Source organism: Tachyglossus aculeatus, chromosome 7 (assembly GCF_015852505.1).
Source record: "Tachyglossus aculeatus isolate mTacAcu1 chromosome 7, mTacAcu1.pri, whole genome shotgun sequence".
NCBI classification, from domain to species: domain Eukaryota; kingdom Metazoa; phylum Chordata; class Mammalia; order Monotremata; family Tachyglossidae; genus Tachyglossus; species Tachyglossus aculeatus.
The window spans coordinates 47712621-47735819 of record NC_052072.1 but is presented as its reverse complement, the minus strand read 5'-3'; the positions used below and the strand labels follow the sequence as shown (position 1 = coordinate 47735819).

The following is a 23199-nucleotide window of genomic DNA, read 5'->3' as shown; positions in this document are numbered from 1 at the left end:
TGAAGGCGAAGTTGAGAAGGCAGCTGGAAAGGAGGCGAGCAATGGGTGAGGGCAGAGACAGATTGTTTCAATCAATCAACCAATGGCATTTATTGAGCGCACACTATGTGCACAGCACCGTACTAAGCACTTGGGAGAGTACACTACAACAGAGTTGGCAGACACGTTCCCTGCCCACAATGAGCTTACAGTCTAGAGGGAAGACTGTTGAGAGGGAAGGAATGGACAGAGATTTCTGAGGTCTGCATGCAAGAGGAAGGATAGGCGAAGAAGAAAGCTATCCCTATCAATCTCTGGAACCACAGCAAGTCTGATGATCCAGGGAGGACATGGGATCATTTGCTAGAAGAAAAAAGGAAAACAAACTCTTCCACCCTTCAGTATGCAATGCGGTTCAGGATTCTTGCAGGCTCGAAGTGGTGAAGCTTCAGCCGTCATATTTTAGTATACAAGTGGCATCTTGTGGCTATGGAGGATGCTTGCCAAATCACCAGATTTCCCCCTCCAAACACCATTTTGTGCAGGACCTCAAGATAATTCTCTGCCAAGCACATCACCGTCACTGTATATTACTGAATACCCATCTGGCCAATTTTCTGGTCAGTGTCGGGAGGTTCTTTAGGTTTCTGGACTGAGAGGAAGCTTCCAGTGCCTTGGTGTTTGCTGCAATCCCCACAACCAGTTGATTTTTCACCCTGTTCCAGCCCTGATTCAAGCCCAAGGTTTCAAGTGGTGGGGAGAGGAAGCTTTCAGGTGACAGTTTTCCTCAATGTCCCCTCACTCCAATGTAGCCCAAAAGGTTTCGGCTCTTTGCTTCCAGCACTGACAGAGTGTGCTCAGAGGGATCAGCTAAGCTTCTGTGAACTCTGGAAACCCCATGCGTCTTTCGTAATGTTTGAGTTGAAGGCCTCTCCCAAAGGAGCTCATTTTTCAAGATTCCCAACTGTCATATTGAAATTTTCCATGGACTCTAGCAAATGACCCCATGTACCGCTAGCCCGGGGCAGACCAGAAGTTTTAGAGCGGCAGCAAAAAATCACACTCCTAGGGAGGCCTCCAACAGTCGGCTTATACCATCACCCCACCTCCCCTTGGGAGATCTGATGCTGCTGAGATTTTTGACTAGTTCATTCCATGTGCTAGCCGGTCCAAAGAAAGCTATCCCTATCAATCTCTGGAACCACAGCAAGTCTGATGATCCAGGGAGGACATGGGACCATTTGCTAAAAGAAAAAAGGAAAACAAACTCTTCCACCCTTCAGTATGCAATGCGGTTCAGGATTCTTGCAGGCTCGAAGTGGTGAAGCTTCAGCTGTCATATTTTAGTATACAAGTGGCATCTTGTAGCTAAGGAGGATGCTTGCCAAATCACCAGATTTCCCCCTCCAAAAACCCTTTTGTGCACGACCTCAAGATAATTCTCTGCCAAGCTCGTTGGGTGAAGAAGTGACCAGGCAAGCCTGCAATTCATTATTGGGTGGGTGGGGGGTGGGGGGGAGAGGGTAGTATGTGCCTAATAATAATAATAATAATAATAATAATAATAATAATAATAATAATAATAATAATAATAATAAATCATATTTATTGAGTGCTTACTGTGTGCAGAGCACTGTACTAAGCACTTGGGAAGTATAATAATAATAATAATGGCATTTATTAAGCACTTACTATGTGCAAAGCACTGTTCTAGGTGCTGGGGAGGTGACAAGGTGATCAGGTTGTCCCACGGGGGGCTCACAGTCTTAATCCTCATTTTACAGATGAGGTAACTGGGGCACAGAGACTTGCCCAAAGTCACACAGCTGACAATTGGCGGAGCTGGGATTTGAACCCCTGACCTCTGACTCCAAAGCCCATGCTCTTTCCACTGAGCCACACTAATGTACAAGACGGTAACCACAACACGCTCCGACGGCTCCTTGCCTGTTAGCAGCTGGTCCTTCAACCACAGAAAAGAGTAGTTGTCCTGGGGTCAGGGATGCTGCGCTTGAAAAACGAATACCATCACTTTTAATAACCTTTTGGAAGGTTTTCAAAAGTAAGTGAGAATCACCACCGTTACATAGCCTCGGCTATCGCCCGCTGCGAAGGGGCTGCTTCTCATCAGTTGGTGTTCATACAGCACTCTCCGCTTTTGGTGCGTTTCACTATCGCTTTATTACTGATTCCTCACAACAACCCTGTGAGGTAGGGCAATTTGTTGGAGGAGGTGAGGAAACCGAGACGCAGGAATGCATTCCCGTGTGCCCTAAGACACTGAGTTTGTTCCAAACTTGGAGTTCAGCTCCCAGGGGGCAAGACGCCTTCCTCTCCTACCAGCCACATCCCACCCCTCTCCATGCCTCTTTGGTGCTTTTGTTTCTTCTAGGGCCTCTCCATCTCCTCCTGTCTCATCTTCTTGGAAAGATGCTCGCTGATGGCCGTGAGCGGGTTGGCGCGGTAAGAAGGGTTGGCTATGACCTCCTGAAATCGGGCCATTTCTTCCTCCCTGGAAGAAGGGAAATGAAGATGAGTGTGTGGCATCAGTGGATACCTGCAATTTAGAAAGAGCAATTTCCCACTTCTGGACAAAGACAGTGTTGAGAACAGAACAACCACAAAGGCAGTTCTTGAGGAACGAAGCTGATGGCCCTCAACGGGGGGGGTAAATGGATGAAAACTGGGATTAGCAAACAGAGGGATGGTCTAAACCTCCACAAGGCCCAAGGCAGAGGAGGTAAGATGGGTCCGATGTTCAGGCCCATATCCGGGGCTGCTGCTTTCTCCTCGGCCTGACGGTGCTGAAGAACCTGGAGTGGGAGATAAATACTAACACCACGGGCACCCATGCCCAGAAGTGATTCGAAATCAGGACCTGGGCCTCCTCCATATTAATACTCATTAATCTAAAGCTCCTGGCTCTTTCATTTTGTACTCAAGGCACCCCTGGGTGGTTAGCATCATTACCGCTCCCCTAACCCCCCTGCCCTGCCCCATTCTATTGATGAGGAAACCGAGGAAGAGTGACTTTCCCAATGGTCACAGAGCAGACCAACGGCAGAGCTGGGATGAGAACCCAGGTCATCTGGCTCTCGGATTTATGTTCTTTTCACCAGATGGGCCCCAGGGAGGCTCCTGTTTACTTCCCCGCAAATCCCGCCTTATTGGTGAAGTAGAAAAAAGAAGAAATGTTGACAAGTCGCTAATGCTTCTCGAAAGTGGCGACTTGGCTTACTAAAGGAAAATTAAACCTGACAAAAGCTGGCAATCTATTTTAGCAGCTGTATCCTCTCTAGATGTTCTGTGTACAAACACGCGTAAGCACACTTCAGAGATCTACTGATATGGAAACAGATAAACAAGAATAAAGCACCAACACACCCTGTGCCCTGGTACTGAGGGCAGAAGATACTGGTCCCTTAGGAGAAAGGAGGCATATCTCAAAGGTGGAACCATGGGAAGATGCCAAATCCTTTGGAAAAATACTAAAAAGCAATGCCACTAAGCTCCAGCACATAGAGAGCTCTGTCTGCTTCCAGGTACACTGGCAAGAAAGTAAGATTTTTTTTTTTTTTTGCATTTATGGTATTTGCGAAGCGCTTATTATGTGCCAGATACTGTTCTAAGTGCTGGGGTAGATACAAGGTAATCAGGTTGGATACAGTCCTTGTCCCACATGGGGCTCACAATCTTAATCTTCATTGTAGAGATGAGGGAACTGAGGCACAGATAAGTTAGGTGACTTGCCCAAAGTCACACAGCAGGCAACTGGTGGAGCCGGGATCAGAACCCAGGTCCTTCTGATACCCAGGCCCGGGCTCTAGCTACTAAGCCACGCACCTTCTCATTAGCGTTTTCTGTCCTTTCCACCGTCTCGCTTCTGCTCAGTATGTTCAATTTTATTTATTTATTTATTTTTCATGGGATTTGCTAAGCACTTACTATGTGCCGGGCACTGTACTAACCACTGGGCTAGTTGGGTTGGACACGGTCCCCGTCCCACGAAGACACACAGTCTTATACAATTATACAAGTGAGGTAACTGAGGCACGGAGATTTGAAATGACTTTGTCCAAGCTCACACAGCAGACTAGTGACAGAACTGGGATTAGAAACCAGGTCCTTCTGACTCCAGGGCCTGTGCTCTATCCACTAGGCAATACTGCTTGCTCACTCACTCTAAACTGAGGAGTCTACAGAAAAGATCGGGGTGGAACTGTGGCATCCCTTTAGGAATCTGCCCTCTCGTTTGATCATTTTTTTTTTTTCTGTTTCTGTTCGGCTGCTTGGCTGTAAAGCTGCACTGGTTCTTTTCCAAGAGGGCTATTCTAGGGAAATCAATCAATCAATCATAGCCATCGAGTGCTGACTGTGGGAGGAGCACTGTACTAAGAGCTTGGGACAGTACAACACAACATAAAAGACACACTCCCTGCTCGCAGCAATCTTAGAGTCTAGAGGAGGAGAAAGACATTAATCTAAATAAATTACAGATATATACTTAAATGCTGTGGGGAGAAGGTGAGTAAAGGCAGCATTTAGGTGACACTGAAGGGTGCGGGAAAAGAGGAAAGGAGGGCTTGGTTGGGGAAGGCTTCTTGGAGGAGATGTGCCTTCAGTAAGGCTTTGAAGGTGGGGAGAGTGATTTTCTGTTCATTATGAAGAGGGAAGGCATTCTAGGCCAGAGGCAGGATGTGGGCGAGAGATCAGTGGTGAGATAGATAGGATCAAAGTACAGTGAGGGAGGGCTGGACTGTAGTAGGAGAGCAGCGAGGTGAGGTGGGCAAGGCGACTGAGTGCTTTAAAGTTGACCAGAAGAAGTTTCCGTTTGATGTGGAGGTCTCCTTTCCCCAAACCTAGGGTAGTTCAGGGCCGAAGGAGTGAATGACCTTGGCCAGGAGGCTCGTGTCTGTTCTACCTTGAACTATTTATTTGTTCTCCTTGCTCCCACTGTCAATCAATCAAAGGTATTTATTGAGCACTTAGTGGAGAGTACAAAACAACAGCTCAGAACGAGCTTACAATCTAACTGTAAATAACATTCCTCTGTCTGTCTCCCGCATTAGATTGTCAGGACTCCCGGAGGGCAGGGAACATTCGCCTTGCTTCGACTGTGCTCTTCCGAGCACTTAGTAATAATAACAACAATAATTGTGGTATTTGCTGAGTGCTTGCTATTGTATTAAGCGCTGGACTAGATATAAGATGATCAAGTTGGACACAGACCCTGTCCCACACGGGGCTCACAGACTAAGTATGAGGGAAGGGTATTTATATTCCTATTTTGCAGATGAGAACACAGGCACAGGGAAGTTAAGTGACTTGCCCATGGTCACGCAGCAGGCAAGTGGCAGAGCTGGGAATAGAACCCAGGTCCTCAGATTCCCAGGCCCATGCTGCTCCTTAGAACAGAGCTCTGCCCTCAGTAGGCAGTCAAGAAATATCACTGATTGTTATTCTTCAATTTGATGGTCCAAAGAGAACTCATAATGCCATTGTATTGTCTCAACATGGGAAAATCAGAATTCAAAAATGCCTTTTATTTGAAAATCATTTTCCTGAGATCTACCAACTTTTAGAAGACGCCTCAAAGAACATCCTTTTCTGCTAGAAAAGCAGACTCAGTAGTCAAAAAGCTCCAGGAAAGTAAAGAAGGCGGTTCCTAGCTTCAAACTCATGAAGAATTTGGATACCCGCTCTGGAAATCTTTGAATGTGGAACTGCATGACCAGGAAGCAGACAACCGATATGACTCGTGCGTCTGCACATCGCTTCTTTCTACAGAAGCAAAAGTGCCTGCCATAAGATCCCTCTATGAAGAAGCAATAACTTCACTCGAAAGGCAACGATCTCAGGGGATAATGATGGTGGTGTGAAATGGACCCGCCCATTCCATGGCCCTTGAAAACGGTAGCTTTCTCGTTGAACTGTTACCAAGTACTGTGATATGTCTAACTCAATCTTCTAAGTTTCTCCTTAGCCAGAAAGTTTCCTTTACAGTTGGGGGCTCATGGGCTTTTTAAGGAATCTCCACAGAGGAAGAGTCTTAGTGCTTAACAGAAGAACAGGATCCGCTTGAAATAGTGAACAACCTTCCAGACACTGACATTTATACTTATGTGGGGCAGAAGGAGGACTGGAGAGAGAAAAAGCAAAAAGTAGGAGAGGAAAAAGGATTCTGACTTCAAGAAACGCTACGGTCTTAGGTCCCAGAACTGCATTACCCCTCCAGACCGAACGCCTGTTGTGGGCAAGGGAATGTATCTTTTTATTGTACTCTCCCAAGCGTTTAATACAGCACTCTGCACACAGTAAGCACTCAATAAATACAATTAAACGATTACCTGGATCAACAAGAGCTTAAATAAAAGGAAAAGAACCTTACGCAGAGAAGCATAGAACTCTAAGGCTTCCTAGTTGCATCTCCACCCCTGGTTTCTATCTGGCCCTGAATGAGCTCTTCTGAAGATCATCAACTGCTTCAAAATATCCCTTAAATTCCAAGAACCATTAAGCATTTTTCTTACGAAGGTAACCGGTGTAAAATGTATTCTTCACAGCACGGGGGCATTTAATAAATCGCGGAATCTGCTGGGATTTGATTAGCATGCATTTGAGATCAGTTAATACAATTTGTGGTCATACATAGGATATGGCTTGTCAGGTCTAGGCAGAGTAACTAAATTTCCTTCATCTCTGTTAGCTACGGGAAGATGATTTCTTAATTCAGCTATATTTCTATCAGCGCAGAGTGGTGGTGGAGAAACTCACCCTAATGACATCCCTTTCATTCATTCAATCGTATTTATTGAGCGCTTACTGTGTGCAGAGCACTGTACTAAGCGCTTGGGAAGTACAAGTTGGCAACATATAGAGACGGTTCCTATCCAACAGCGGGCTCACAGTCTAGAAGGGGGAAACTGCTTCTGGGCCCCTAAACTTATTGGGGCCCCGAAGCACACCCCAACCCCTCAAACCCAGGAACAAAGAATACCAAAACTATTTGTAGAATTCTTCTTGCATTTCAGGACATATGCATGGGCAGAATGGTCTCCCAACCCAAAAACAAAGTGCTTAAACAAGATGGATATGCTTGAATAATGCCTCTCCCCTTCTATCAACCAATCAATCGTACTTATTGAGTGCTTACTTTGTGCAGAGCACTGTATTAAGCGTTGGTGGAATACAATACAACAGCCCACGATGAGATTATAGTCTAGAGGGAGAAACAGACATGGATATAAATAAACTATGGATATGTACGTAATAACAACAACGATAATGGTATGGTATTAGTACAGTGCTCTGCACACAGTAAGCGCTCAATAAATACACTGACTGGTGGATCAAAGCAGAGCGAATTAACATCCCACTTTCAGTTGCAAGTGCAGCTGTGAAAACAGTACAGTGGGATTTTGGGGGCTCACGGTTTTCATAAAGTAGCTGAGGTGCAGAGAAGTTAAGCGACTTACCCACTTGAGTCACTGGTTTTCTAGACTGTACACCTGATGTGGGGAGGAATTGTCCCTCTTTATTGCTGAATTGTACTTTCCAAGTGCCTAGTACCGTGCTCTGCACACAGTAAGTGCTCAATAAATACGACTGAATGAATGAACCAGATGGCAACAAAGGGGCTGAGAGGAATAAAATGGTTCCTCCAATTTATTTCTTACTTCTTCCTGGTGAGAAGCATCAATCTGCATATCTGCACCTGGAAGAGAAGCAGGCTGTCCAAACATTCCAGCATAGCTTCAAAAGCTTCTAGGAGAGACCCTGACATTGCAGGTGGGCCCTAACAACTATGTAGTCAAATGAGCTACTGCCTCTTCCCAAGTCCTAGTTTTTTATTTAAATGGCATTTGTTAAGTACTGACTAGGTGCCAGGCACTGTAGTAAGCACTGGAGTAGATAGAAGACACAGTCCATGTCTCACATGCAGCTCAAAGTCCTTATCCCTGTTTTACAGATGAGCAGAGGTATGGAGAAGTTAAGCGACTTGCCCAAGGTCACACAGCACACAAGTGGGGGAGCCGGGATTAGAATATAGGTCCTTCTGTCTCCCAGGCCCTTGCTCTATCCACTAAGCCATGCTCCTTCTCGAAATTTTAACTCAGACCGTTCCCCACCCCTACCTAATAATTTTGAAATAGTACAGTGTTTTTCATTTATCCTAAGCACTTTCACAAGAAGCAGCGTGGCTCAGTGGCAAGAGCACGGGCTTTGGAGTCAGGGGTCATGGGTTCGAATCCCCGCTCCGCCACTTAGCTGTGTGACTTTGGGCAGGTCACTTAACTTCTCTGTGCCTCAGTTCCCTCATCTGTAAAATGGGGATTAAGACTGTGAGCCCCCCGTGGGACAACCTGATGTCCTTGTAACCTCCCCAGCGCTTAGAACAGTGCTTTGCGCATAGTAAGTGCTTAATAAATACCATTATTATTATTATTATTATTATCTCATTTTGCCCTGACAGTGAGGCAGGGAGAGGTAGCATTCTTATTTTAAAGAGGAGGATCCTGAGGTCCAGAGAAGTTGCATTTAGCCTGTTGGGTAGGGACTGTCTCTACATGTTGCCAACTTGTACTTCCCAAGCGCTTAGTCCAGTGCTCTGCACACAGTAAGCGCTCAATAAATATGATTGATTGATTGATTGAAAGGTCAAAAGAACAGACCAGTGGCAGAGTTGCGACTAGAGCCCAGGTCTGACTCCCCATCACATGCTTTTAACATGATGCCACACTGTCTCTGTGTCAGCACCCATCCTCTGAGAGGAAAGCAGAAGCTGCCGAGCAGCCCGGCCTAGTGGAAAGAACACGGGCCTTGGTGTCAGGGGACCTGGCTAGTCCCAGCTCTGCCGCTTGTCTGCTGTGTGACCTTGGGGAAGTCACAACTTCTCTGTGCCTCAGTTACTCATCTGGAAAATGGGGAGTAAGACTGTGCGCCCTACATGGGAGAGGTCAAACCCGATTATCTTGTACCAAATCCCAGTGCCTAGCACATAGTAAGTGCTTAATACCATTAAAAAAAAATCTACTTTCTCCTCCTTGCCCACTTTTCCTTTCTCGTCCCTTGCTCTCTCCTTTTCTCCTGCCATTTGGAGGTTTACTTAATCACCTCTTTCTCCACAGAGGAAAAAGGCAGCCAGTTATGACTGAGTACTGCCAACACATGAATTTTCTCCTCAGAAGAAGGTATGCTAAGTCACAGTAGCAGTTGTTTTCCTCTGAGGAAGTGAACGATGCAGAATGAACTTGACTACTTAATCCCTTCATCCCCTATAAGTGCCTGCAGAGTTTCTAATTACCTGTACTTGATAGGAGTCTGGCAATAGCAATAACCCTGTCACCAATGGTACTGAACATGCACACTGATTATTCTTTAAGAAGTTGAAACCTTCCATACATTAAAACCCAGCTGAAGTCCCGAGCTCCAGAGATTGGGCAGTGGACTGTAAATCTTTCCAAATGGGACCCAGATGTCATAAAGTCCCTGGTTCTGTTTTGTTTGTTTTTTATGGTATTTGAGTGCTTACTACTTGCTGGGCACTGTATTAAGCGCTGGGGTGCATACAAGCTAATTAGGTTGGACAGAATCTCTGTCCCACAAGGGGTTCACAGTCTTAATCCCCATTTTACAGATGAGATAACTGAGGCGCAGAGGAGTGACTTGCCCGAGGTTACAGCAGACACATGGCAGAGCTGGAATTAGAACCCAGGTTCTTCTGATTCCCAGGCCCATGTTTTTTCCATCAGCTATAATAATAATAATAATGATAATGATGATAATAATAATAATAATGGTATTTGTTAAGCACCTACTATAATAATAATAATAATAATAATAATAATAATAATAATGGCATTTATTAAGTGCTTACTATGTGCCAAGCACTCTTCTAAGCACTGGGGTAGATACAAGGTAATCAGGTTGTCCCACGTGGGGCTCACACTCTTAATCCCCATTTTACAGATGAGGTTACTGAGGCACAGAGAAGTTCACTGGCTCGCCCAAGGTCACACAGTAGACAAGCAGCGGAGCTGGGATTAGAACCCATGTCCTGTGCATGACAGACTACGTTACATACACACACTCTTAAACACAACCCACTTACACATGTACACACACACACCCTTGCAACTGTGAATGAATTATAAAAATAATTCATGCTCCAGTACCTGATGCTGTCCTATGAGAGCAACCTACTTTGAAAACTCCAGCATGGTCCTCTCCCTTCAGAAAGGGAAATGAGGAGGCAGGCATCTGGTCCATAAATGCCACAAGGCAGGTGACCCTTCTTTAACCGTGGACGCTCCACCTACTAAGTACTCACAGGAGTTTGCGCTTCTGAGCTGGATTCATCCGATTAAAATCCGTCGGTTCGGCCTTCTTCTTCACATTGCTGTAAGACAAGGGGGCAGAAAATCATTACTCTATTTATTTTACTTGTACGTATTTACTGTTCTATTCATTTTATTTCGTTAATATGTTTTGTTTTGTTGTCTGTCTCCCCCTTCTAGACTGTGAGCCCGCTGTTGGGTAGGGACCGTCTCTATATGTTGCCAACTTGTACTTCCCAAGCACTTAGTCCAGTGCTCTGCACATAGTAAGTGCTCAATAAATACGATTGAATGAATGAATGAATGAATGAAAAAGAAGTGATTCCCTTCAACAACACTTGTCATATGCTTTCGAGTCGTCACCAACGCAGGCAACGCCATGGACACGTCTCTCCCAAAATGCCCCACCTCCACCTGCAAGTGTTCTGGTAGTGGATCCATTGAGTTTTCTTGGTAGAAATACAGAAGTGGTTCACCATCACCTCCTTCTGCACAGTAAACTTGAATCTCTGCCCTCGACTCTCACTCATGCCCAGCACAGGTGAGTTTTGACTTGTAGCAGATTGCCTTCCATTCGCTACACTGCCCAAGCTAGGAACGGAAGGGTTACGCCTCTGCTTGAATCCTAGAGTCGAGACTGGTAGAGTACTGGAAACTCTCCAGGTGCGACCCTGAGAAGGGTTCAAAAATACTACTCTCTAGTTAAGACACAAACATTCACGGCAGAAATGTTTTTAATCAGCACCACCCCTCTTCGCAGTCCTTGAAGAAAGGAGCAAGAGTCATACTGCCCATTTCACAGCCTAAGGTCTGCGGTCAGAAGACCCTTTCACACAACCAAGTTGAAGACTGCAATTCAATTGCCACCAGCCCGTTAATGGTACCTTAATGTTCTTAGATTTGTCTTAATGCTTCCTGCTACTTCCCTTGAAAAACACTCCTCCAAATTAAAATTTTGCTCCGACGAACATCTTTTAGGCCACTTAGCTTCTTATTAATTTTGTAACTGGGAATGGGCCCGTCAAAATGTCTTTTTTCAACTACTCCTTTACAATTCCTTTAAAGTTACACATATGAACATTTCCAGACCATTCACGGAAAGTGTTCAGTTCCTAATTATGGTATGTACTATGTGCTTACTATGTGCCAAGCACTGTATCACATGCTGGGGAGATACAAGATAATTAGGTGGAATACAAGGGAATCAGGTGATCCCACAAGGGGCTCACAGTCTAAATAGGAGGGAGAGCAAGGATTGAATCCCCATTTTATAGTTCAGGAAACTGAGGCAGAGAGAAGGTAGCGATTTGCCTGAGGTCACGCTCAGCGGTGGACTTGGGATTAGAACCAAGGTCATCTGCCTCGCTGCTCTTCCTCTTCGCACTAGGCAACATTGCTTCCCTCAAATTTCCAAGAAGTGACCAAGACCACGTATGGGAAGATCAGAGGCTTGTGGCCCATGTTGAGTTCCAGATTTCTGGCCCAGGCAGAAACTAAGGGTCACCTCTACCTCAAGGTGCCCAAAGTTATAAAACTCAGCCCTTCTCTATTTAGCTCTCTGCTGCAAATGTAGGCATGACGGTCTGAGAAGGGGATGACAAAGAAAGGGCTTTGAGCCAATTCCTTGAGCTTAGATAGTTTGCATTTTATAGGATTAAACGATGCACGTGACTAGAACAGGGATCAAAACCAAAATGGCTAGCATAGGAGTTCCATCTTGGATGGCATGACCTACTGTTGAAATGAAAGTACAGTAAATCAGTCAATCCCATTTATTGAGCGCTTACTGTGTGTTCCCCCTTCTAGACTGTGAGCCTGCTGTTGGGTAGAGTAACAGTCTCTATATGTTGCCAACTTGTACTTCCCAAGCACTTAGTACAGTGCTCTGCACACAGTAAGCGCTCAATAAATATGATTGAATGAATGAATGCAGAGCACTGTACTAAGTACTTGGGAAAGTTTTATATAGCAAATCAACAGACACATTCCCTACCCACAACTGGCTTATTCCTGCTCTAGAAATCAGGCCTTGTCCCAATAGAAGGACTTTAACACATTGTTGCTAAAGGGTGTTTGCAAGACATGGCTGTGGAGTTTCTTCAGTCAGTCAATCGTATTTATTGAGCACTCACGGTGTGCAGAGCCCTGCACTAAGCACTTGGGAAAGTACAATATAAAGGGCTGATATGTTGGAGAAGGTTTTTGTGAACACCATGGACTGGCCAAAAGACAAACACATGGATTTTAGAGTAAATTAAACCAAAGTGGCCTTTGGAAGGCCAAATGACTTGACTCAGATTAGCATATTTTGGACACATAATAATAATAATAATAATAATAATGACATTTATTAAGCACTTACTATGTGCAAAGCACTGTTCTAAGCGCTGGAGGGTTAATCCTCTGGAGAGGATACTAATGCTAGGAAAAGTCCAGGGAAAACGTGAAAGAGGCAGACCATCATCATCATCAATCGTATTTATTGAGCGCTTACTATGTGCAGAGCACTGTACTAAGCGCTTGGGAAGTACAAATTGGCAACCTATAGAGACAGTCCCTACCCAACAGTGGGCTCACAGTCTAAAAGGGGGAGACAGAGAACAAAACCAAACATACTAACAAAATAAAATAAATAGAATAGATATGTACAAATAAAATAAATAAATAAATAAATAGAGTAAAAAATATGTACAAACATATATACATATATACAGGTGCTGTGGGGAAGGGAAGGAGGTAAGATGGCGGGATGGAGAGGGGGACGAGGTGGGGAGGAGGACCAGCAGCTAGATGGATAGAGACCATAAAAACGATAACGGAAGAACCGTTAGAAAGGTTGCAGATTATGGTAGAGGACAGGACCTTCTGGAGAAAGAATATCCATGGAGTCGCTGTGATTTGGAAATGACTCGACGGCACTTAATAATAAATGCCTGTCATAGGCACCAGATTTCATCCATTGGGTTTCTAAGGTGCATATCTGACCCTAAGCTAGAACTCCACGAAGCAACAACCAGTCTGTGGGGCCCGAGCTTCCCCAGAACTCAGCAGAACTCAGGCTGCACTTGGATCTTCCCGGTCCCTTCTGTTATTTAGGATTAGGGAGGTAGAAAGGGGAAATCACGGTATGGTAACAGGGTACTGCTACAGTTGAAGGATGGTTGCCAGGGGCATCTGCACATGGTAGCCCCATCAGCCCACAGGCCATGGTGGCACGACCACAATGCATATAGATGAGAAGCAGCGTGGCTCAGTGGAAAGAGCACGGGCTTTGGAGTCAGAGGTCATGGGTTCGAATCCCGGCTCCGCCACATGTCTGCTGTGTGACCTTGGGCCAGTCACTTAACTTCTCTGAGCTTCAGTTACCTCATCTGTAAAATGGGGATTACGACTGTGAGTCCCACATGGGACAACCTGATCACCTTGTATCCTCCCCAGTGCTTAGGACAGTGCTTTGCACATAGTAAGTGCTTAACAAATACTATTATTATTATTATTATTATTATTATTATTATTATTCCCTGGGTCTCAGTTGTCTCATCTGTAAAATGGAGATAAAGACTGTGAGCCCTATGTGGGAACAGTGCTTTGCACATAGTAAGCGCTTAACAAATGCCATTATTATTATTATTATTATTTCCTGGTCTTAGTTGCCTCATCTGTAAAATGGAGATAAAGACTGTAAGCCCTATGTGGGAACAGTGCTTTGCACATAGTAAGCACTTAACAAATGCCATTATTATTATTATTATTATTGTTCCCTGGGTCTCAGTTGCCTCATCTGTAAAATGGAGATAAAGACTGTGAGCCCTATGTGGGAGACAGGGACTGCGTCCAACCCAATTACCCTGTATCAATCCCAGCACTCAGTACAGTGCCTGACAATTATTATTATTATTGTTATTATTATATCTGCCAGGGCCTCTCAGGCTCCAGTGGACAATGGAGTATGGAGAAGGGGCAACAAAGGAGGAAAACACAGGAGACAGGGACTGCGTCCAACCCAATTACCCTGTATCAATCCTAGCACTCAGTACAATGCCTGACAATTATTATTATTATTGTTATTATTATATCTGCCAGGGCCTCTCAGGCTCCAGTGGACAATGGAGTATGGAGAAGGGGCAACAAAGGGGGAAAACATAGTCTTTACACATTGCTTTGGGACTTCTTAAGTTTTCCATTGGTAGGCAGAGCTACAATTAGAGAACTATAGACCAGTGTTCACTGTCCCTTTCTGAAACTAAATGAGTTCTCCCCACCCCTACCCTAACAACTGGTTCGATCTGGAAGCACATCATGGTAGAGGAGTGAGGAGGACCAGTGTAGGGAAGTAGAGTTGCATAAAATAGAATAAAATGGACCTACTATACCACAGACAGCTGCAGATGAAAGGATTAGACTCCAAACTTCATTACCAACAAAGCTTTCAACAACACCTCACAATAGAGAAGCAGCGTGGCTCAGTGGAAAGAGCTCAGGCTTTGGAGTCAGAGGTCACGGGTTCAAACTCCGGCTCCGCCAATTGTCAGCTGTGTGACTTTGGCCAAGTCACTTAACTTCTCTGGGCCTCAGTTTCCGCCTCTCTAAAATGGGGATTAAGACTGTGAGCCCCACATGGGACAACCTGATCACCTTGTATCCCCCCAGCGCTTAGAACAGTGCTTTGCACATAGTAAGCACTTAACAAATACCATTATTATTATTATACGAGAGTTTCAGAATTTTAGGTAAACTTTTCCTGGTAAACTCCACCAGCTGAATAACTCTGGGTCAAGCATTTGGTAACCGCAACTGGGATCATGGAGGCCTTGAAGATGTTTCCTGTACTCAAGGGGCGGAAAATTGAGTTTTCCCAGAACTGCCTTTGTCAGATATTGGCTTTGGGACACGGTACGATCCTTTGTAGGGCATTGATTTATTGACAGAGGGTGATCTGTCAACCTGGCGGGACACTTGGGATTATAGATTCATATATTCTGAATTGAGGCCATAAAGGTGATTATGGAAAGGGGAGCTTGTAGGCAAGTGGTAATAGAACTATTTCAACAGGGGGTGGGGGTGAAGAGGGGGAGGAAAGCGGGGACAGTAAGGGAGGCTTTCTCCTCTAAGAGAGCACTAGACTCCTTAGAAGGGCTGCATCCTTTAACCATGAACCAAGAAACTTGGACTGAGACCACGTTTTGCTCTACTTTTTGTAGAAGTGATGTCATCTTTGACAACCTGGCTGAATTCCAGGCAGGGCAAGTCTGCAGGCTGAAACATCATCTGCAATTTCAATTTAAGGCAGTTATCAGCAATCACCTTCCTTTCTTACCTTGAATGACATGATGCAGTTTAACTACCTGTTGGGTTCCAGTCCCAAATTGGCTTCCTTTCAGCAGCAGATTAATTACAGGAGGCCTCTTTCCTCCCGCAAGAGAAGCTTTGAATTGCTTATGCCTTTCGGGGGCTTGGGTTTTTAAAAGCATTACGGAGGCTGAGATGAAATGTTAGCACAAAGTTAGAAACTAGGTTAGAGTTGGTGATGACTCTAACTTAAAAGAACCCAGTCACTGGAAGCATGGACAACCACAGCTGAAAAGGGAGGATATATAATAACTACCATTCCAATAGCTATTGTCAGGGAATAAAGATCAATGGGGCAAACCGAGGCATAAACCTGGACTAACTGGGTTGCAAACAAAAGGAAAATATAGGCAGCACAGTGGAATTGTGCAGTCTTAACATCCCTAGCAACGCAAAGTTGCGGAAGTCTAAAGGTTAAAGCCAAACTCGAAAAAAAGTTTGAAAAAACGTACATCAGGGACAACCTATAAATGGAAGAGGCCACTATTATCAATCTACCAATCAATGGTATTTATTGAGTGCTTATTGCATGTCTGGCTCATAGTAAGTACTTAACAAATACCACTATTATTATTATTACTACTGCAATATAACAGAGTTGGTAGAAACATTCCCTGCCCACAACAAGCTTACTGTCTAGAGAGGATATTATAATCTATTAGGTTTAATTCATGGCTAATTAAGTGAACTATCTGATGCTTTCACCTAGCAGGACCGATTCATTCATTCATTCACTTGTATTTATTGAGCACTTACTGTGTGCAGAGCACTGTACTAAGCGCTTGGAAAGAACATATAGAGAACATATAGAGACAGTCCCTACCCAACAATGGACCAAAGATTTAAAAACTGCAATATCTGGACCATTTAATGAAAAAGATGAAAAGCCCCAGATTACGCAGCACTGTGAACTGTGAATGGTAGCCTGGTAATGCCAATGATGGTTGTCAAATGTTGGTAGAGAGCTTTAGGCACGTGTTATACTGCAGGAGATGGTGGAAGGAGTTGGGGGGGGAAGAGGCGACATAAAAAAAACAAAAGAAGGGAAGAGTGAAAGGAGCAGAAGGGAGACGTTTGCTCAGGATTTTTAATTCCCCAAATTAGGGGTAAGGTTAGGAGAGCTACTTCGGGAAATAGGTATAATGAACTGTATCACTAATGCCCCCCAAAATGTACCAACCTTCTTATTCTTCTACAAATGTTCCCTATTTCGGCTAAGATCAGTTATTCGTTCAACTGTACTTACTGAGCACATACCGTGTGCTCTGAACTAAGCGTTTGGGAAAGTATAATACAGCAATAAACAGACACATTCCCTGTCCACAACGAGCTCACAGTCTTGAAGGAAGAGACAGACTTCAATACAAATAAATGAAATACAGATACGTATTATAAGGGTTGTGGGGCTGTGCTGGGGGAAGAACAAAGGGCGCAAATCAGGGCGAAGCAGCAGGGAGTGGGAGAAGAGGAAAGGGGGCACCTAGTCTGGGAAGGCCTCTTAGAGGAGATGTGGCTTCAATAAGGCTTTGAAGATGGGGAGGGTAATTGTCGGAGGGTATTCCAGACCAGAGGGAGGACGTGGGCCAGGGGATGATGACGAGACAAGTGAGATCGAGGCCCAGTGTGGTTAGCAACAGAGGAGCGGAGTGTGCAGGCTGGGTTGTAGAAGGAGAGTAGTGAGGTGAGGTAGAAGGGGGCAGGGTGATTGAGTGCTTTAAAGCCAATGGTGAGGAGTTTCTGTTTGATGCGGATGTGGATGGGCAACCACTGGAGTGTTCTGAAGAGCGGGGTGACATGTCCTGAATATATTTGTTGAAAAATGATCCCGGCAGCAGAGTGAAGTATGGACCGGAATGGAGAGAGAAAAGAGGCTGGGAGGTCGGCAAGGAGGCTGATACAGTAATCCAGGCGGGAGAGGATGAGTGACCGTGTTAACACGGCAGCAGTTTGGATGGAGAGGAAAGGGCAGATTTTAGCGACGTTGTGAAGGTGGGGCTTTAGTGATGGATTGATATTCCTTTCCTCCATCTTGCCAAGTTATCCATCATCAACAATGGTATTTATTGAGTGCTTACTATGTGCAGAGCAATGTACCAAAGGCTTGAGAGAGTAGCACTTAGAACAGTGCTTTGCACATAGTAAGTGCTTAACAAAAACCAACATTATTATTATTACTACTATACAACAGAGTTGTGACAAACGCAATGACTAGAGTAGGCAGACACAGCTCCAGTGGAGTAACAGGCAGAACTTAGGAAAGGGATCTTGTAAGCAATGTTGGCTGAACTTTTAAATAAATGGTTTAAGGTGCGGCAAGCAGTCAGAACGGTTGACTAAACGTTAGGCATCATTAGGCAAGGGATATAAAAGAAATGGTAGAGTTTTACCAGTTTTCCAGTTGCTGCTTTTAGGAAAGACGGAGCAGAATTTAGATTGTGAGCACCACTTAAGACAGGGATTTTGTCCAACGTAATTAACTCCTATTAGAACAATGTTTGACATATGGTAAGTGCTTAACAAATACCATTTAAAAAAAAAACTGGTTCAGAAAAGGGCAACCAAAGGAGAAAGGAGATTCCATGGAACATTTACTAGTCATGGGCAGGGAATGGGCCTACCAACTCTTTTATTTTGTACTCTCCTAAGTGCTTAGTACAGTGTTCTGCACATAGTATTCAATGAATACCATAGATTGATTGTACTCACAGTACACAATAAGTACTCACAAAATACTACTGATAAAGGTGAAGGAGATTGAAAAGTTGGAGGCTAGCAGGAAAACAAAATCCAAAAAAAATCACAAAAAGTGTGGAGTGGATGAACACAGAATCATAGGCTGGTTAAAAATAAATTTAGGAATGTGAAAATAGAATTTGTAAATATGCAGGCAGAGGGCTTTAACTAAACTATTAAACAAAGGGTCTGTATTGGGTTGCAAGAGGAAAAATTGGTGATGTACAGGAAAGAGTTAGGGATGCTTGACGGCCACCCCGAAGTTTTAAGATTGCCATCAAAGAGGGTAGCCATCACAGTGTAACTTGGAGCCCCTGTTGGAGGAAGCGAAGTGAAGGCTTTTATTTTGCTTTTATATTCAAAAGCATTTGTTAAATGCTTACTATGTGTCAAGTGCTGTTCTAAGCACTGGGACAAGTACAATAATAATAATAATAATGATGGCATTTGTTAAGCGCTTACTATGTGCACAGCACCGTTCTAAGAGCTGGGGAGGATACAAGGCGATCAGATTGTCCCACGTGGGGCTCACAGTCTTCATCCCCATTTTCCAGATGAGGTAACTGAGGCCCAGAGAAGTGAAGTGACTTGCCCAAAGTCACACAGCTGACAATTGGTGGAGCCAGGATTTGAACCTACGACCTCTGACTCCCAAGCCCAAGCTCCTTCCATGGAGCCACGCCGTTAATTAGGTTGAACAAAGTCCCTGTCCTGCATGGGGCCCTCAGTCTAAGTTTGGCTTCTGACCAAATAACCACATAGGGTGTTCCACAAGGTGTAGCGCTTCAGCATGGGCCAAACACTGAAGAAACTGGGGCAAAAACTGGGTCCCGCACGTTTAATCAGTTCCTCTTCATAATAAATAATAACAATAATAATTGTGGTATTTGTTACACACTATATGCCAGGCCCTGTACTAACTGCTGGGGTGGATACAAGCCAATCGGTTTGGACACAGTCCTTGTCCCACGTGGGGCTCACAGTCTTAATCCCCATTTTCCAGATGAGGTAACTGAGGCTCAGAGAAGTGAAGCGACTTGCCCGAGGTCACACAGCAGATGAGTGGCCGAGCGGGGATTAGAACCCAAGACTCTGAGGCCCATGCCCTATCCACTACGTCACACTACTTCTCAATCCTGGAGTCTCAGTCCCAAGGCTCATTCTGTCATTCCTAATGGGCAGTGCCACTGCTGGTCTGGATGGATCGCTGATCCACCCCAGAAATGCCAATTCTTATGAACTTTTTCTACCTTTTTTCTGCCTTTCCTTACTATCTTCTCATTTATTCTCCTCTTGTTGCTTTCCTGCTTCTACGGTACTCTTCCAAGTGCTCAGTACAGTACTCTGTGCTTTGTAGGGGATTAATAAATACCACTGATTGATTTTCTCTTATCGAATCCCTCCTCATTTCCTTACCCCTTGTTTTGACATCCCTTTCCCCTCTTCTGAATCATGCACTCTCTTTTAAAGGATCATCATCCGCTCACATTTTTCTTTCAAGGGTAAAAAAAGACACTTGCGTTTTTCAGTTTATGCGCATTCTTCCTCCTGATTAGCTTAGTGTTTCCCAAATGTTCACCTTAACTTTAGGATGTGGTAAAAGAATTTTCATCCATGGTGTTCCTGTGTCCTCTTTCCTTGGATAACTGAGAAGTACAGCAAAAACTGAATAGGAAGCCACAACTGCCTCTAAGGCATGGATTTTTTTTTTTTCCCCTAAAAGAATAAAGTATTCCAAGCCTGAGCTCACAGAACATCTTCTTCGAGTGTCCTTCAGTATCACCCTCGGAGAGAGCGGTGGACTGAATCTGTCATCTTTTTGACCCAGAATGGCATTTCTGATCTTTGCAGAGCCATCTCACCTCCAACTCCAGCTAAATCAGAGAAGCAGCATGGCTCAGGTGGAAAAAGCCCGGGCTTTGGAGTCAGAGGTCATGGGTTCGAATCCCGGACCCGCCAAATGTCTGCTGTGTGACCTTGGGTAAGTCACTTCACTTCCCTGAGCCTCAGTCGCCTCATCTGTAAAATGCAGATTAATACTGTGAGCCCCATGTGGGACAACCTGATGACCTTGTATCCCCCCAGGGCTTAGAACGGTGCTTTGCACATAGTAAGCGCTTGACAAATGCCATCATTATTATTTTATTTTTATTTAAGTCTGGGGTCAGAAGAGGTGCTCCTTTTCTAACGCACTGAGAGAAGTCCATGAGATGTGAAGTGTCCTCAAACACCAGGACTTAGTGCTTCCAGAGTGGACATGAGGTAGCCCCATGTTAATCATGATCATCTTCAAATATCTCATGGACTTTCCGTTTCCCGAGCAGATTTGGGGGCAGATGGATCCTGAGGCAAAGAAGCCACACAAGTGCATTTTTCTAAATAGCAACGGTGATAACGAAGCAGCGTGGCTCAGTGGAAAGAGCCCGGGCTTGGGAGACAGAGGTCACGGGTTCTAATCCCAGCTCCGCCACTTGTCAGCTGTGTGACTCTGGGCAAGTCACTTAATTTATCTGTGCCTCAGTTACCTCATATGCAAAATGGGGATTGAGACTGTGAGCCCCACGTGGGACAACCCGATCACCTTGTATCTTCTCCAGCGCTTAGAACAGTGCTTCGCACATAGTAAGCGCTTAACAAATACCATCGTCATTATTATTATTAGGAGTAGTAGTAGTAAGAGGCAGCTTTCTAGTCTCACAGTACCTACCAAGTGCCATGTACGGTACTCGGGTATTTGGGAAGGAGTAATAATAGTGGTATTTGTTAAGCATTTACTGTATGCCAGGCACTGTACTAAGTGCTGGGATTGATACGAGCCAATCTGGTTAAACAAGGTCCCTCTCCCACAAGGAGCTCATAGACTTAATCCCCATTTTACAGATGAGGTAACTGAGGGCCAGAGAAGTGAAGTGACTCGCCTGAGGTCACACAGCAGACAAGTGGTAGAACCGGGATTAGACTTTGGGTCCTTCTAACTCCCGGGCCCCGCTGCTTCCCAATCAATCAATCAATCGTATTTATTGAGTGCTTACTGTGTGCAGAGCACTGTACTAAGCGCTTGGGAAGTACGAGTTGGCAACATACAGAGACAGTCCCTACCCAACAGTGGGCTCACAGTCTAGAAATAAAGCCCAAGATGCATTTCCTGCCCAAAAGGAATTGATAGTCTCATTTCTAACCCCCAAATATAGGGTTTATCCATATGTTTCCTGCGGATGTTAAATAGGAAGTGATTAATAAATGCTAACACTGAGCTTAGCAGACAGTCCTAATTGTTCAAGGCCACTGGTCTCACTCACCTTTAACAGTTACAATTATTTCCCCAGAAATTAAGGTGAAGTCAGACAGAAAAGATTATAATTTCAGTCAGGGAAGAAGATCCAGGAGCGGATAAAAGTCTTAGGAAATCAGCATCCCAATTTATATGTCAACGATCCCTATAGAAGCAGCGTGGCTCAGCGGAACGACCCCGGGCTTTGGAGTCTGAGGTCATGGGTTCAAATCCCGGCTCTGCCACTTAATGATGGCATTTGTTAAACACTTAATATGTGCGGAGCACTGCTCTAAGCACTTGTCAGCTGGGTGACTTTGGGCAAGTCACTTAACTTCTCTGGGCCTCAGTTCCTTCATCTGTAAAATGGGGATGGAGACTGTGAGCCCCCCGTGGGACAACCTGATCACCTTGTAACATCCCCAGCGCTTAGAACGGTGCTTTGCACGCTTAATAAATGCCATTATTACTATTATTATAGTGATAACAGGGGGGCGGCGGTGGCCGCCACAGTGGAGGGGGGAGGGCGGTGGAGCGGTGGTCCGGGAGAGGCCCAGGAAGGGTGGGAGCAGGGTGGCCCCCCGGTGCTGGGGCTGGTCCGGAGGAAAGGTGGGGATCTGTACTTCCCAAGCGCTTAGTACGGTGCTCTGCACACAGTAAGCGCTCAATAAATACGATTGATGATGATCTGAGGGTGGGTAATGGCTGCTGGGCAGTGATAATTACTTTCCCCCCACCCTCCCCAAGCCTTATTGAAGACACACCTCCTCCAAGAGACCTTCCCTGACTAAATCCTCCTTTCCTCTTCTCCCACTCCCTCCTGTGTCACCCTGATTTACTCCCTTCATTCATTCCCCTCCCAGCCCCACAGCACTTATGTCTATAACCCTAACTTACTTATTCACACTAATGCCTGTCACCTCCTCTAGACTGCAAGCTCATCGTGGTTAGGGAATGTGTGCATTTACTGTTATACTGTACTCTTTCAAGCACTTAGTGCAGACTCCAGAAAATACATCCGATGCAAACACAATGATTCTTAAGGGTCGAATTTTCAAATTTCCTTGAAACTACCAGTTGGTCCGTAAAACATACCATAGGAGAGCAAACTGGATGGAAATGATCCATCTACACAGTTTTACTTCAGATCCTAAGAGCGCTGGAAGAAGTTGTTTCAACTTCTTGTGTGATGCTGTCGGGCTGTTTGCTGGCTATGAGTGTCACCCTTATTTCATTACCCTCTGTTGCCTTCATTCATTATAAATCAGAATGAAAACCTTCTCTGTAATCATCATCATCATCATCAATCGTATTTATTGAGCGCTTACTATGTGCAGAGCACTGTACTAAGCGCTTGGGAAGTACAAATTGGCAACATATAGAGACAGTCCCTACCCAACAGTGGGCTCACAGTCTAAAAGGGGGAGACAGAGAACAAAACCAAACATACTAACAAAATAAAATAAATAGGATAGATATGTACAAATAAATAGAGTAATAAATATGTACAAACATATATACATATATACA

General features: G+C 44.7%; 1 protein-coding gene across 1 annotated transcript in view; it reads right to left on the bottom strand.

Annotated features, from left to right (window-relative positions):
• Window positions 1-2141: 2141 nt before the first annotated feature.
• FAM207A (family with sequence similarity 207 member A) overlaps window positions 2142-23199 on the bottom strand; it is a 146087-nt gene continuing 125029 nt past the window's right edge. The window contains exons 5-6 of the mRNA XM_038749234.1: window positions 10310-10378; window positions 2142-2491 (exon numbers count right to left, since the gene is read on the bottom strand). Coding sequence (XP_038605162.1) covers window positions 2368-2491; window positions 10310-10378 — 193 coding nt within the window. The 3' untranslated portion in view covers window positions 2142-2367. The remainder of the gene's footprint in view (window positions 2492-10309; window positions 10379-23199) is intronic.